Below are 17,242 nucleotides of genomic sequence, written 5' to 3' on the forward strand. Positions count from 1 at the left end.
ATGCCAGATAGACAAAAATAAATGGACTACACAGAGAAAAGAAAAAGATAAAATTTCAAGTTGCACTATTCTGCATGCTGTTGATGAAAGATCTGATAGTGATTAGATGGGCACAGGATCGTGTAGTCTTAAGATTTACTGTGTGAAAGCTAATAATAGACAAACAATATAGCTTACACCAGAAGTGGATGGTAAAGCAATTAAAAATGAAATTGGAAACTGGTTCAGCTGTTTAATTCATTCCACAAAATGAGTTTGAACAGCATTTCAAAGACATCAAACTGAAGCCTGCAAATCTCCAACTAAGAACTCATACTGGAGAAAAGGTAACTCCTGCGAGAATGACATTTGTAACTGTAAAATACAACAACCAATAAGCCACATTGAGCTTCTCTGTGGTAAAAACAGGAGGACCAGAACTGTGGGGACATAACTGGCTGAAACAATTACAACTTGATTAGAGATCCATCCACCCCTTTACATGACACATCTCTTGCAATGAAGCCAACTTATTGTGAATTAAGAAAGGTACTGAATGGTGCCAACAATGTCTGTATGTTCTTTTAAATAATTCATTACAGGTTATATGCAAAAATGCTTTAATTACATATGTCATCTTGTGATACGTGCACACCTCACTTAAAGACAAAGCTACACCCACATTCCCAGTCTCCCATGTCTTCCTTTGAACTAATTTAATGTTTTGAAGGGTCAAAGCATAACAGATGCAAGTCTAACATTGTTTTTACTTTAAGCAACACGAGTGTGTATGATGCATGCAATTCACTTGTTTTTACATATAACTATAATTAATTATTTAAACAAACAAGAATACTTAATCAAACAATACATTTACAATATTACTTAAATATTATTGAAATATTAAATACGCAACACTCCTCCCTGCTTAGCTATAAACTCCAACGCAATATGGAATGCATCTCAACTAATTCACAGTATACTACATAATACAACTACCATACAGACATCCACAACACAGAACATTTTAAATTGCCCCATTCATGCCTAAAGATTCGAACACTGTGGAGGATTTCTTATTCCTGTGGAATAATGTCTTTCCTGATAAGGGGGATCAGTCTGCTGGCTGGTGAGGCTTGTGGCTGTGAAGCAGTCTCCAGTTCTGAGGCCTCCTCCGTGGTGCTTGTAGGAGTTGACTCTGACAGCTCTGGACACCTTGTTGGTTGTTGTATCTCACTGTTACACTGTCATACCCGCAGGAGTTATCTTTTCTCCAGTATCAGTTCTCAGCTGGATATCCGTAGGCTTCAGTTCAGTATCTTTGAAATGCTGTTCAAATTCATTCTGTGGAATGACTGAAATAGCAGAGAGAGTGTCCAATTCCATTATAATTAATTTGCCGTTTGCTTGTAATCGGCTGGGTTGATCAGATCCAAAGAATCCGAGTGTCCAGGAGATGTGGTAATAAGCATACAAGCACAACAAAGCAACTTAAGTTTAATTTATTATCATAAAAATAAAAAGCACAAAACACACAAAATACCGCACAGTAGGTCACAAAGACTTCAATACTCATGATGCTTAGTCACCACTTAATTGTTGCTTTTGTCGGGGAAAATATGAATTCTGACTTACTTGTGAAACCACCCTTGGGATTGTGATTTCCTGTCAAGGTGAAGTCCAAAGAACCCAGGGAAAGGTAGCTCAATAAATACGAGTTCCACAAGCATAGAGAGACACACAGAGACAGGCAAACTCTTTGATCTTTTGTTCTCATGCCATTAACCCAGCCTGGTTTCTCACATTCAAACATTATGTGTGTTCATTAACACAGAGTTCAGCATACCCTTTTAGACATAAAACCCTTTTACCCTTCTAGCATACCAATTAGACACTTTAATGGTCACTCTATCAGTCAGTCAGTCGGGAAAGTGGGAATGTACTCGAAGGCCTCAATGCGAAGAAACTTTGAGACAGGGTGTAAGCCAATGTTCGACTCCATTTTACCGGTTGAAATGTTCATTAATCACCAATTAAAGCATCAAAGAAGATTGAGACATTGAGGTGAATGCAGAAGGCGAGCAAGAGTTCAGCGTCAACTGCCTTCCTCTTGATCACTGCCAGAGAAGGAATCTGTGAGCAGCCTGCCACCGTGTGGCTCTCCCTGGCAGGCGGGTAGACTTCTCTACCTCGTGCAGCGTTCCCCTCTTTTGAAGAATGCCTGTGATAATCTTAGGATGGTATCGTGGTTCTGCTTTTATGGATTGGACTATTGCGTATATGGACAGGAATTTTTCAGAATAATCGTTTTTATATTCTGTGTTTTTTAATCGCCCATTCCTTTTCCATTTTTTTGCGAGGGTAGAGCGTTTGGGGGTTGACATCTGTAGTGTTCCATTAGATTTTTTTGTCGGGGGAAGGGATTCTTTTTGGGGGTCGATGTTCCTCTTCCATTTTGGGCGGGGAGGCGGCTTTTGGAATTGATGGTCAGGATGCCGTTACTCTTTGTGCAATGTAGTGGGTTTGATGATTCTCTCGGAATGACTTTCATGTTCTGCCTTTGTTTCACGGCTATCTGGAGAAGACAGACTTCAGAGTTGTAAATGGATATATGTCTTGATAATAAATGAACCTTTGAATGTTTTGGACAATATTCCTTTGGTTACAAAAGAAAATTAATATTACATATGTGATAAACTCGAATCCAGAGAAGCCATCAAGTCAATTTGACAGGCACTAAGAAAGAATCTGTCACCCAAGCTTTCAAAGTGACCAAAAGCATTTAGTCATTAACAAGCATCCTCATGTTAATGGTGCCTATGACTAAGAAAGAATCCGGTTGCTATCAGCAAGCATTAGACATTAACAAACCTATAGTGTTTACCATGTACAGATGCTCTAATGCTGCGAGCTCACAAAGGGTAAAATTGTAATTTTGAACTGTTCAGCCATTTATCCAGTGTTTTATAAAATTTAATACATCACACTTATTTTGTTAGTTTTCACTCAGAAATCTCAAGGCAAATCAGTCTTGTGTCACTCTCATCATTATCAGGTTCTTCATCAACGGCATGAAGAATAGTGCTCTTTTTGAAACTGCAACTTGATTTTTTTTAATCTTTACCTCTTCCTTATGCAGTCCATTTATTTTGTCTGCCAACATGCTCTGTGCATGGGTCGTCTTTTGTTGCATTTTCTGCAAATTTCAACTTTAAATCTGAATTGGTCTGGTGTATACGAGCACCTGCCACAATGGTAACACAATTTGTTTGGCCAGGCCAGTTTCTGTTTAGAAGTTGCAATTTTGTTCTCACTCACTTTCATTGCTGACTGCAACTCAGTTGCATCTCTGTTTGCACTGAAACAGCAATTTCAACTGCTTTTTAAAGTGTACTTTGGTTTGGAGCCGTTTTTGAATTTCTTCTTATAAGATTCCACAAACTAACCAATCTCTCAGTGTCTCATTAAGCTGATTATTGAACTGACAATGTTCAGATAATCTCGTCAATTCATCCATTTACACTGAAATTGATTCCCCTTCCTTCTGATTCTGCTGATGAAACCTAAAATGTTCTGCAATCAACAATGGTTTTGGTTCTAAATGTCCCTGCATTACTTTCATGATATCAGTAAAGCTCACTTAGGCTGGCTTGGTTGGATCAGTCAAACTTCTAAGCAAACAGTATGCCTTAAAACCCAATGCACACAGCATAACTGGCACTCATTTCTCATTGGCTGTTTCATTTTGTTAAAATACAGCTCAATCCATTCAGTATACAAAATCCAGTTATCCCTTGTGCAATCAAACACATCTATCTTCCTGATGTAGCCAGCTATTTCTGATATTTAAAAAATTGTGATTATTATCACCCAGTACTCAAAGTATACGAACCCGTGAATTTCTCTGTTTTCTGTCCTTTTTTAAATTCGATCGTCTTTTGCAAAGAAAATGGGCTACTCTGAAGAAAAAAATGTACTGCACCTTTTTTTAAACTCAACCACTTTTTGCTGTGCTTTTTAAAAACTCAAACGTCTCACTGCACTTCAAAAGATAGGTAGTCATTTTGGGATTATTTTAAAAATACCTCACCACCACTGTTATGTTTTGTAACTCTAAAATATTAAGCTAACTAAAAGAAAGACATGGAACCAGGGATGTGAGTCTAACTTCAATTTTACTTTAAGCGAGGCGTGTGCATATGACATGGTAATATCATGACATATATAATTCACTTATTTTCACATAACCCATAATTAAATATTTAACTGAACAAAAATGCTTAATCAAACAATATATTTACAATATTACTCAAATACTACTGAAATATTAAATACACAACACTGTGGTCATTTGATATTGCATCGTGCTTAGAATCAGAATCAGGTTTAATATCACTGGCATATGGCATGAAATTTGTTTACTTAGTGGTAGGAGTACATGTCAATGCATGATAAATATAGAAAATTTTTCTATATTTATGTATATACACACTGTGTATATATTTATTAGTTAAATTAAAAGTGGTAGTGCAAAAGCAGAAATAATAATAAAGTGAGGTAGTGTTCATGAGAGCAAACAATTTTAAAATAGCATCAGTTGTAAAAAACACAAACATGAGGAAATCTGCAGATGCTGGAAATTCAAGCAACACACTCAAAATGCTGGTGGAATGCAGCAGGCCAGGCAGCATCTACAGGAAGAGATACAGTCGACGCTTTGAGCCAAGACCCTTTGTCAGGGCTAAATGAAAGAAGAGATAGTAAGAGATTTGAAAGTGGGAGGGGGAGAGATGGAGCTAAGAGCTGGAAGGTTTTTTTGATAAAAGGGATATGAGGCTGGATAAGGGGGAGGATCATGGGATGGGAGGCCCAGGGAGAAAGAAAGGGGGAGGGGAGCCTAGAGGATGGGCAAGGAGATATAGTGAGAGGGACAGAGGGAGAAAAGAGAGAGAGAAAACAAAAGGGATGGGGTACGAAGGGGACGTGGGGCATTAACAGAAGTTAGAGAAGTCAATGTTCATGTCATCAGGTTGGAGGCTACCCAGACGGAATATAAGTTATTGTTCCTCCAACCTGAGTGTTGATAGTTAGCAAGTAATAAGCAGTAGTACAGTTCAGAACTCTTGCTCAAGCATTCAGGCTTGGAGATGCCAGAAACAGCCAGGAGTAAAATTGAAACAATTTCGTTACTTCAAAGTTAGGAATTATGAAGAATTGGAAGGTATCTGTAATCATCTTGAAAGTTACAATGAGAATGAAGATTAGGGGGATGCAATGTTAAAAGCATTGTTTAGAGGCAGTCCATTGTCTGCACTAGGTGTCTGTGCTGATTTTGTTCATTTGATCAAAAGAACACAGCAGATACGGTGGATTAATTCCTCCATCAATATCTATGAGGAAGTAATACACACAGTTTTATAGTGCTGTGGTAGTGTTCTAATTTGTTCTGTATTTCATTTAAATACATAATTTGTTACTCAGTTAAATGATAGTTTGTCTTTTTTTATACCTTTTTAACTATTTCCAAGAAGCTTCAGCTAATTGCATCAGCTGCTTAATTGAGCCAAAATATACTGGTCCCAATGTGTTCCAATTAACCAGAATCCACTATAATTGTTTTTCAGCCTTGTGTTGTTCATTTCTCTGTTGTCTGAACAGAGACATTTTCCTATGAGTCTATAGTCATGTAGTTACAAATTGTACCTCTATAACTCATTCAGTAACCGATAGATCTAAACCCAAAATCAATGAATCTGAATCCTGGTGTACAATTTTGTCATGCCATTAAAGCTATAATGGAAACAGTTCATTCTCTAAAGTAAAGTATGCTTTGCTTCTTGAGATCTGTGATCTAATGTACAGCCAATAAATAGTTAATTGTGATTATAATGGCATGAGATATACAAACTATCTTGAATATATTATGCTACTGTTATTTGCATATAGATAAACATATACAGTTATAAATATATAACACAAACATATTCAAAGCAAGCATGCAGTCCCCTCTATTCATACTTGAACTTGTATCAATTAGAAAATCAGCATCAAAATTCACAAATGTGATCTTCTTGCCCAGGTAGTGACGATTAAGCTCCTGCAAACATCGGACAAATGTATACTTGGAAGCTGTACTGGAACTTTCCCAGCCATAAACTTTATCAAAGTGCATATCGAAGTGTGGATTATCCTAGTAAAACATGATAAAAATGATATTAGTTTTTATCAAATTATAATCAATCAGCTCATCTCATTTTAATTACTTCAAAAATATTTCTCATTCTTTGTTCCTTTTCTCAAAGGGAATTTTCTGCCCTCTTCAACTTTACTAAAATGAAGACAATCAAATTCTGGCATTTACATACTTTGATCATTTTGTACAAAGTATTTATTAACATTTCTGAGAAAAGTTGGCCAACCTCTTTCCAGAAATTCAGTCAGAAACCAGTAGAACTAAAGGGAATTTCATGGAAGTTCAACTGTACAAGTCTTCTATCATGCCTGTGCACAAATTCATTGCTCTCGTTTTATTTTTCAGTCTTTGTCCTGAAACATTATGTTTGCTTCTTTCCTACAAACACTGTCTGATCTGCAGAGTATCACGCATTTTGTTTTTATTTTAGCATGTCTTGTCCACCATAACTCCTAGATTGCAATATTTTCATGGTTCTTTAACTGGAGTTACAATGAGTTATGATGGTGTAATCGGTTCTGATGCTATGAAATTAAGATACATACATGGTAGAATCCCAGTGGAAACTAGAGTGAGACAGCCAAGAAACAAGCCCTGAGGCTCTCTCCCCTCAAATATGCTACTATATTGGCCAGACCCTTACTTGTTTCTTTTGTATTCATTTGCAGCTTTGCTCTGAATTCTATTGCCTCAATTTATCTTTCATTATTCTAAAAAATTTCCATAAATTACTCTTCTAATTGTCAGTGAAGACTTGAAGTATATTTTAAACTATAAGTATTATGTAAATGCATGTAATTGTTGTCATACCTATCACAAGTCACAGCCTCCTCAACCTACCCCTCTGTAATATATTTGCCAATGAACACCACACGAGCAGTCTCAGGTAGGAAGAATGCACTTCTAGTGGAATACCTCCAAACGACGAGAAAAGTCTAGGTCTGAATGAAGACAGAGGAGCAGGCCATTGTTTCCCTCAGTTAGTGGTCCCCCCTTAGGGGAGACATCTAAGCCTTCATCTTAGGACGAATGGTTCAAAGAGTTAGAACAAAATTGACCATATGGAATTAGCAAATAACACGAGGCATAAGCAACATACAGAAAATGCTGGAGGAACTCCGCAAGCCAGGCAGCATCTCTGGAAAAAGAGTACAGCCGACATTTTCAGCAGGACTAGAGAAAAAAAGATGAGGAACCTGTTGTTTGTTCGGGAGACGCAGGGCCAGTTATTGAGTGTTATGTGTTGTATAATGAAAACGGTCGATACACCAGCCACTTACTTGATTTGCTTCTTTTCCATCCACAAGTTTAAGATCTTCAAGATACCATGTAGTAATTTTTTCAAATTGTTCATTTTCACTTGAAATCATATTTTTCACAAATGTTATTTGCACTTCTTTGCAATTTGTTACTAGAATGAGAAGATAGTGCATTTAAACATCTTAAAATACAGCAGGTATGGTAAAAGAAATGTCGGTCAGATCCTGCCAAAGGGAGAAGTGGTGAAAGTAAGGCTAACCAAAAATTCATAGGTGTATTGTCTTGTATGGGGGGTGATTGATAAGTTTGTGGCCTAAGGTAGACGTCGTCAATCTTAGAAAACCTAGCACATTTATTTTCAACATAGTCCCCTCCTACATGTACACACTTAGTCCAACAGTCGTGGAGCATACAGATCCCTTCTTTGTCGAAGTGATCCACAACAGGGGTGATTGATAAGTTTGTGGCCTAAGGTAGAAGGAGATGAGTTATTAATTTCAAACTTTCTGCATTAGCACTCAAAGAGTTGAACTGCACGTGCATGTAACAAGAGTGCCTTGGACCTCCAGGTGGGCCACAGCAGGGGCGATTGATAAGTTCGTGGCCTAAGGTAGAAGGAGATGAGTTATACCGCTCTTGTTACATGCCTGTGCAGTTCAACTCTGAGTGAAACTGCAGAAAGTTTGAAGTTAATAACTCATCTCCTTCTACCTTAGGCCATGAACTTATCAATCACCCCTGCTGTGGACCACGTCTGGAGGTCCAAGACACTGACTTCTACAAAGAAGGGATCCGTATGCTCCATGACCGCTGGATTATGTGTGTAAATGTAGGAAAAATAAATGTGCTGGGTTTTCTAAAATTGACTCCTTCTACCTTAGGCCACGAACTTATCAATCACCCCTCATTTGTAGTTCATGTGTCCTTCATGTTCTCCCATAGTTTTACACAAGTACGCCCCTCCAAAAGTGGTCAGATTCAGTATTTATTGTACACATCCATAAGCCATAATATTAAAACCTCCTTTACGAATAACAAGCTATAACAAAGTAATATGAAGTCAAGTTTTTATACAATGTTTTTCCTCAGTCTTATACATCCTCAGCCAGACTTTGACTGAAGTAACGTTTTAAATTGCTATGATTTATGGACGGTTTCAAACAAAGGGAAAGATGAGCATTCATTAATTCCAAAACAAAATTTTACAGAAATAAGACAGGAAAATCCTAGACATACATCATTTTCTGTGATCTACAAGGCAGAAAACTAACCATATATATCTTGCTTATGAAAAGCAGGGCAAATCTGACTAATTACCACCAATATGTCTCTACAGTCTCAATCATTAGCAAACTGATACTGTTTCTTTTCTCTGAATCTTGCTGATATATTTTGAACTAGAATTTCAAGTTTCATAGTAAATTTACTATCAAGGTACATATGCATAACCAAATACAACCCTGTGATTCATTTTCTTGTGGGCATACTCAATAAATCCATACCAGAGTCAATGAAAGACCGCGCCAACTTGGGCATTCAACTAGTGTGCAAATACAAAAGGAAAGAATAATAATAAATAAATAAATAAGCAATAAATATCAAGAACGTGAGATGAAGAGTCCGTGAAAGTGAGTCTATATGAGAACATTTCAATAATGGGGCAAGTGAAGTTGAATTTAGTTATCCCCTTTGGTTCAACAGCCTGATGGTTGAGCTGTAATAACTGTTCCTGAACCTGGTGGTATGAGTCCTGAGGCTCCACCTATACTTAGAAAATTATCAATAAATACCTTATTTCCAATTGTCTTGGTTGCCAATTCCAGTTGCATTTTGCCAGGACTACCCCATTTGAGAACTCATCACAAAATGAAGCACGGTAGTGTCGTGGTTAACACAATGCTTTACAATACAGGTTCAATTCCCGCACTGCCTGTAAGGAGTTTGTACATTCTCCCCATGACCACGTGGCTTTCCTCTGGGTGCTCTGGTTTCCTCCCACAGTCCAAAGGCATACTGGCCTGTAGGTTAATTGGTCATTGTAAAATTGTCCCATAATTAGGCTTGGATTAAATCAGGGGGCTGCTAGGCTGTGCGACTTGAAGGGCTGGAGGGGCGTATTCCGTGCTGCATTTCAATAAATAAACAATAAACAAACTTGGTTCAAACGTGAACCTAAGTGCTGAATTTCAGAAAGGAGGTGAGAGTGACAGGCCTTGACATCTGGGTAGAATTTGACCACGTGGGGCATCACGAACCCTTGGTAAAGCTGAAGTGAATGTGTATCAGGGAAATTGCCCCTGTGATTGGAGTCATATCTTTCTCAGAGGATGATGGTTGTTGGTGTTGGGGGTAGTTCTCAAGGGCAGAGACACAGGCACAGTCATTTTCAGCTTCTTCAAGAATAACTTGTAAATATTCAATTCATTATGTAATATCTCAGTAAAGTGAAGCAGCTCATCCATGTAGCAAGACCTCGATGAAATTTCCGCATAGGCTGATAAGTGGTAACTACAGAAAGTGCCTCAAATATGCCTGGCTATGGCTATTTCCAAAAAGAATATCTCTAACCACTGGCTCTAGACATTCAATTGCATTTCCAATGCCTGGTTCACCACCATCAACATTCTGAGGTCACCACTGACCACAACTTCAACTATGTCAATGACATAATTACTGAACTACAAGAGAGGGTCAGATATTCATTTAATTGATTGGGAATAGGAAGAGATTGATCAGGTTTACAAATTGTTGATCGGTCGTGAGATAATAGTTTTTAATCGGGGAATTGAGGTGACAATGTATCAGGGGAGTCAGTGGAAGTTGTAATCCATGTTCAGTGCAGTAGTGGGTGAGGATGAAGAATGCAATGGCTAGTGACAGCTGCATTCAGGTAAGTCTTAACTTGTTAATTTTGGTATGTCTTTTCCCGTAATAGGTACACATAATTTTCCTGAGAGCATCATGCCAGTTCAATCCAAACTTGCAGATTTGTCAAGAACACGAACCTTCTTATTTGTATACTTTAGTCTTGTGTGTTTCTTGATTTGAGAACTAGGCCCTGTGTTTCCTAGACTAGAGGTTCTGTAGATGCTGGAAATCCAGAGTGACATGCGTGGACACTGGAGGAACTCATCAGGTTAGGCACCGTCTATGGAAATGAATAAACAGTTGACATTTCGGGCTGAGACCCTTCTTCAGGAATGGAAAGGAAGGGCGAAGATGCCAGAATAAAAAGGTTGGGGGGAGGGGAAGTGGGGCTAACTAGGTGACAGGTGGAGCCAGGTGGGTGAGAATGGTAAAGTCCTACTTGGCTTATTGGAGGGTTAGGGAACTTATTAGCATTGAAAATGGGCATTGCATAGACCACAGAATCTGGATGGCTGCATATTGGTAGTTTATTTTTGCTATTCCAAGAAGTGTCCATTGGGTAAAGTCCAGTGAGGAAATTTATTTGTGGAGATTAGCTTTGCCTGTGATGGAACTTTTAAATAGATTTCCACATAAACAGTAGGAAACAAAATCAGTTGTGGTTAATTCAGGGTACATAATCCTGCTCTGCACATTTTTTCTACAGGCTACTTTGCACATGCAAAAAATAAAGCATTCATATCCTAAATGCAAATGCATGAATATAAGAAATAAATCAACAACCATGAACCATACAAGAAAGGCAGTAGTATGTTTTTTTTATTAACCCTCTTTGCTTCTGATTCTGAATTAGTAAATAGCATGAATTTAAACTGACATATTAAGTTGATCAAGACTGACAGCTTCAGTAGATTTTCAGAGTCTAGTAAACTCGGATGAAAGTAATGTGTTAGGTGGTGTGCATTAGTTTTCTTCTGGAGTGTTACATGCAAGCACTCTGCATTCATGAACTTGCCATTGCAGTCCAGTAACTGAGTCTAACTCATAGCTGCAGCAATAGCCATGCTTAACTGCAAGCTTGTTTTGCTACTGATTTCATATGCTGTGATGAGTCTCTTATTAGTGTAAAGAGGCCTGACACATGTCGTTAAGAATCTCCTTTACTGACTCAACGTAATAGTTAAAAAACACTTCTTCACTGCACCTCATACTCTTAAAACAAATGAAACAAACAATACTAAATCAATTGTCATCCTTGTTTAGGCAGACTTACTTCCTTTCAGTATTATTTTCTGCTCTATGCTTCCTGTCCATACCAAGTAATCCTCAGCTTTAAAACCTTACAGTCCAATATTTCGTTTTATATATACTCACTGAGCAATCCCAAAATTAAATAAGTTCTGTCCTAAAGTACATTATTTGTAGTAACCACGAGGAATTCTGCAGATGCTGGAAATTCAAGCAACACACAAAGTTGCTGACTGTACCTCTTCCTAGAGATGCTGCCTGGCCTGTTGCGTTCACCAGCAACTTTGTGTGTTATTTGTAGTAAAGCAGCAAATATGGCGTTCCATCATTACACAGCAAGATCCCACAGCCAGTAATGAAATAATGACCAAATAATGTTGATTAATGAAAAGTTCTTAATTTCTTCTTTAAGGATCTTTCCATAATCACCCAATAATGCAGTTTAATTTTTCTTCTAAAGGACAGCACTTAAAACACTGAAGTTATTCTAATTGTTAGATTATGTGCTCTAATTCCTGGAGAAGGCTTTGAAGATTTCTAACTAAAGAAAGAATGAAATCATTGCTCTGCAGTGTACACCACAAAAAGTACATCTTTCATCTTAAGTGGATTAAGAAAAAGAATGCAATCATACAGAATTGAAAACAGATATTGTAACAAGTAGATTCTGGTGGCTACAGAGTTGTCCAGTAACTTCAACAGTGCACAGTGATTGCCAAGATGCTGCCACAGCAGCTTACAGAAAAGGAAGTCTAGAAAAGATGAGTAACCCTTTCAGTAAGGAAACAATAGAGACCCGCCAGCTCAAGAAAGTCATAAGTTAACTAACAGGAAGAGGAATACAATTAAAATAAAAAGCTGGAATTTCAGAGATTTAATCAAGTTGGTCTACACAACTGCAACTACTATAACTAAAAAGGAGGTGATTAATTAGGAACAGCATCATATTTTTGACACTACTGTTCGTTTCCACTTTGTAAAAATTTCTATTAATTTGATAAAGTACTCATGCAAATACTCTTAACTGAATTAAATTCAAAGTTATTTCCTTAGAGTTTGTCTAAAATACATTTACAACATTTAGAAATTGTAAAAACGATACTCTACTGTGCATAAACACTAAAATTACCTGAACTGCAAAGGTAATACCTTTCATCTTCCTGTTCACCTGTTACGACTTCAATCACGGCAAACAGGCGGTCTCCATTTGGATGAAATACCTCTTTCTTTAACTCTTTCCTGAGTAATGCTGCCATTGCCTTAAGCAGGCTTTCAGAAGTACAACGTTAATCAAACATATTTACTCACACTATGTGAATACCAATTAGAGGATATCATGTATACAATCTGCATAATGGTAACCAAGTGACGTTTCTATGGATTTAAACACCATGACACACAAAACGTTATTGGATTGCAGTTTTAGTCAATATTCTTGCTGGATTGTTCCCTTGAGAAATGTCCAGTAAGTCATTTACAATCCATATGAATTCCATTATAGTTTTCAAAACCAAGTTGAGATATTGATTTAATGGTGTTTTCCATTAAGAAACTCACTGTATAACATAAAAATAAAATGTACTTCAAAATTAATGTTATCGTTTAAAAGATGTGCCTTTGTTATTTGATTTGCAGTAACTATAATAAGACATTTAAAGTTTTCTCACCTATTCCTTTTTCAAAAAAGTAGCTTTAGTATTGAACACAAACTTATAATTTCCCTGTTGTATTAACTATGTTTCTGACTTTTCAGTCAGTGGACCATGGTGACATTCTTTTCAATATTTAGCTTCTTACAGCTATTAAACACATCCACATTTTCATTTATGTCTCACCCACTGTGTACATATGCAGCCAATCTACCTTCTATTTCTCCGATGTTTAAAAAAGTGCACATTTTCTCCAACAGTTGCTGGTTTAGATGAATGAAATTTATGCCCAAATCTGACAATTTTCCAATTAATAGCTTGGGAATGTACATAGCAGGATGAGAACTATTTCTCTCTTCCAGTTTTTTCTCATGCTTTGCTAAACCAAATGATATGCAGAAGGAATCATTTTCTTTCAGTGACTGTATACTTCAATCAAGTGAAACATTCCAATTGTTAATAAAATTTGCAGACTATTTCATCATCAGAACAAAGATAATTCTTATCTTCATCTGCCATCAGCATACAAACAAAGACAAGGTTTCTCTTTGTGCACCAACTGCTTGCAGAAGGAGTGGGAATACTGGCTAATTCTTTTCCCTCTTGTCACCCCACAATTACTGGAACCAATTAGAGGAATGGCATGACAAGTTGACATCCGATTGTTAACCATCCTCTATAAAGGCATGGCAAAAATTTCCTTTGTTATATTTTAGCAAAAATAAGGAAATGGAGAATTGGCAAAAATATCAACAGATATTGTGTTTGCATTTTCGTAAGAAGAAAGGGGAGTGGCAAATAGAATAATTGTTATTGTTTTCATCGGGTGCAGTAACAAATGGACGTCAATGTAAGTTTACACGGTGAAACATAGGTGAGGTAGGCACTTGCAGTTCTGAGAATTATTAATAGAGACAAAAAGTATAAAAGCAGATAAGTCATGTTGAACCTTCATAAAAGACCAGCCCAGTATCATCTGGAGGATTATATCTAATTTTGGTTAGCAATTTATATGTAAAGTCTTGTGAAGGCACTAGTAAGAATTCCAAGAAAATATGCTAGAATGGTTCCCGGGATTATTTTTAAGTCACATGTCTTATTTATCCTTACATTTGCAAGGGCAGTGTCTGAAAAACAAGCTGCTGAGGGAATACTTCTTTGGAATTAAGAAGTCTGCGAGGAGACTTGCTACAATGACAAGGTGAGTGGAAGGCTGTTTCTATTGGTGTAGGGGTGAGGATAAAATACAAACGAAAAGAGAATTACGGAGCACGCGTGGAAAAGCAATCTGTGTTTCAAATAGGGAGCACACAAAATGAGAATTGGATACATATATTATGGAGAAATGTTTGGAAGGCTACGGAAAAAAGGGTTGAGGTGAATTAGAGTTGCTCCGGTAGAAAGCCAATGCACAAGTGAAGGGCCAAATGACTTTCTTCTGTACTAAAACATTCTATGATTACATGATTACATGTGTCTATTCAACATGGTAGAAATCCAGAAAGAAATGAAACAGTATCAAATTAGTTCCCAAGAACAGCTTACATTTTGCGAGGTTTAAGAAAATGGAGAGCGCGCTTTAAAATTTTGTTTGCAGTTTATAATTGGATGACATTCTTATATCAGTAAAAAAAGCAATGCATAGAGAGAGGATTATATATTTCATTAGATGTGAAGCGCCATAAGACATTTTGAGATAGTTAAATGCACTATATAAATTAAAAATTACGTTTGGGTCATACATGTAATAACTTTTCAGAACTTATAAATTGTCTTAATTTCTAATTTAACTTCTGCGGTCAAAGATTTGAAGCGCTAGTCGCAGTTAATTGGAGTACTGTACCTGGCTGGTTGACATTTGGCCAGATGCTCGTGTCCCCGTGTTTGAGCCCCTCCAGAAACAGGCGCACCTCAACGTCACATCGCTGGTCAGGTTGACATTGTTCCAAAAGGTAAGCGCAGGAATACACGAGAGCTTTTGAGGGCCCAGCCTAGACTGAATTTCCTTGAAAGTTTCACATTATCACGCCGTCGTGCCAAATGCGCATAAAAATGCGGAAGGGATCGCAGATAGTAAAATCTACACCTTGCGAATCGATTCTAGAAAAGCTAGTGTATCAACTGTGAGCCATGTATATGGACCACACCGGGGTCAGAACCTAACAACTATGGAATTTCATTTGTAAAAGCATATTTTAATAATTAAAATCTGTCTCTGTAATAGTTAATTCACCGTGTTCTATTGGTTGCAGCGAGGTGAACGGAACTTCCGAAGACTAGCCGGGATTGTCAAAACTATCTGCGGGATGAACCTAGCGTTAAAGAGGTAAGTCAAGAAAATGACTGATTTGACCGTTCTAACCAAAGCCTGTTCTCCTGCCCGGCTCCCAGTAGCTGTGCAACCACTGCTGAAAGCTGAAGATTCGTCGCGCTCTCGATGGCGCTTATCATGAGCGTAAACAGCCGAAAGTAATTCTTGTGAAGAATCTGTTCAGTAGTGGATAAAAAGAGGATGGATAACATACCGAATGAAATCTGCACTAGCAGAGCACGCAGTCACTGTGACTGGAGTACAAAGGTTGCGATGCGAATGAACGGAAATAATGTTGTCCTGGAAGAAAGCTAACAACGCGGACTCATGTAGTCCTTGTCAATAAGCCGCCCAAATCTGTAAACCTGAATTGCGACGGCATTGGCTCAGTGGGAGTCTATCGCCTCTGAGATGGAACACAAGGTCCACAGACTAGAGCGTGTAAATTGAGTAAACTCTGATGAGAAAAGATTGCATTGTCAAACATGATATAAAAGCCACTCGCCTCTCAGATATAGGCATGGTGTTATTACAAAAGAGAGAGAGTTATGCCAATGCCACTATTTCACCCTGAACTAAGATACTAAAATAAAAGTCATCACCATTGACTTCGTATCAAAGAAGTATGCAGACTAGATGATGTGGTTTCTACATTTTGTGACTACTAAGACTTCTGCTTTTGAAGACCTTTAGGCTGTCCTGGGATAGGGCAACATCCTGTGTAAATACAAGTCCTTTATACCTGTAGGTGCAAACACCTTGACCATAATCTCTGTTCCTCCTGCAACCTCTGGAAGAGGTGTGTTTGCATAAACTAGTTCACAACACCAGGACACCCAATTGCATTTTACAGCCAATGAAATGCTTAAACTTCCCTGGGAATTGAAAGGGTAGGTGCTCTGTGGCCATTTCTACTAGCCGACTAGCCATGAGGCACTGACTATATTATGCACAAATATTTTGTGTGAGGGCCTGTGTGTGCATTTACAGTCCCCCAACATCAATGGAACAGTCATGCAGTTCAGAAAGAAGTTGAATGATCTGGCAAGCTTAGACCTGTGTTTCCTCTCTGATGTGCATGTCTATTTCCCGTAAGTATCTCTATTCTACCCACTTCAGCTACTGTGTAGCAGCTCTTTCTCTTCCCTAGACCTTGGTCGCTGCCTACTGCGTATGTTTGAAAGAGACAGGCCTCTATGAAGCCTGACGTGGAAGTTTTTACTTCCCTTAATGTTTACATCATTTCCCACAGCATGAGAATAGAGAATAAACAGTTTTCCACTGGGAATCCAGAGTGGGGTCAACAATCTATTTTTCGAGATACTCTGTGGAATAGGCCCTTGGGCTGTACCACTCAGCAATCCCCGATTTAACTCTAGCTTAACCACAGGACAAATTACAATGCCCAATTAAACTTACTAAACATGGATTTCAGAATTATCTTAGCATTATATAAAGAAATTCCAGCTGCACAGCAACAAAGTCTGTGTGTGGGAGCATTTCAGTTACAGCACAGGGGGAACAGCGAGTTGGATAATAGACTATCAGACCTCTACTGTAAGATGTTTTGACCAATCTCTACCAATTTTTTTGCAAAAGTTTTTGTACAGCAAAACAATATTTTCCGTGGAATTTCAAGGTGAAGAATGCACAACTTTAGGAGCAGCTTGAGAGTGCAAATGCAATTCTTGTCACTGAATAATTTGACATTATAGAAAAGGCAATCTCTGATCA

General features: G+C 37.9%; 2 protein-coding genes across 2 annotated transcripts in view; one reads left to right on the forward strand and one right to left on the reverse strand.

Moving 5' to 3' along the window:
- Positions 1-2,477: 2,477 nt before the first annotated feature.
- LOC134343697 (exocyst complex component 1-like) lies at positions 2,478-12,804 on the reverse strand. The gene is made up of 4 exons (XM_063042451.1): positions 12,678-12,804; positions 7,453-7,583; positions 5,998-6,169; positions 2,478-2,554 (listed from the first exon to the last, which is right to left on the reverse strand). The coding sequence occupies exons 1-4, from the start codon at positions 12,802-12,804 to the stop codon at positions 2,478-2,480; spliced, it is 507 nt and encodes a 168-aa protein (XP_062898521.1).
- A 2,455-nt stretch (positions 12,805-15,259) lies between these two features.
- The window catches only part of LOC134343698 (uncharacterized), a 60,589-nt gene continuing 58,606 nt past the window's right edge, over positions 15,260-17,242 (forward strand). Inside the window, exons 1-2 of the mRNA XM_063042452.1 lie at positions 15,260-15,348; positions 15,450-15,523. Coding sequence (XP_062898522.1) covers positions 15,328-15,348; positions 15,450-15,523 — 95 coding nt within the window. The 5' untranslated portion in view covers positions 15,260-15,327. The remainder of the gene's footprint in view (positions 15,349-15,449; positions 15,524-17,242) is intronic.

This window comes from Mobula hypostoma, chromosome 3 (assembly GCF_963921235.1).
Source record: "Mobula hypostoma chromosome 3, sMobHyp1.1, whole genome shotgun sequence".
NCBI classification, from domain to species: Eukaryota; Metazoa; Chordata; class Chondrichthyes; order Myliobatiformes; family Myliobatidae; genus Mobula; species Mobula hypostoma.

What these genes read in the sequence shown, in the direction of transcription:
- LOC134343697 (XM_063042451.1), bottom strand. Translation starts at nt 12,804, where the DNA reads ATGGCAGCATTACTCAGGAAAGAGTTAAAGAAAGAGGTATTTCATCCA. An exon ending in GTATTACCTTTGCAGTTCAG is followed by an intron (nt 7,584 to 12,677) that starts GTAATTTTAGTG and finishes TTCTCATTCTAG; the next exon opens with TAACAAATTGCAAAGAAGTG. An exon ending in TCTAATTGATACAAGTTCAA is followed by an intron (nt 2,555 to 5,997) that starts GTATGAATAGAG and finishes TGTCTTCTCCAG; the next exon opens with ATAGCCGTGAAACAAAGGCA.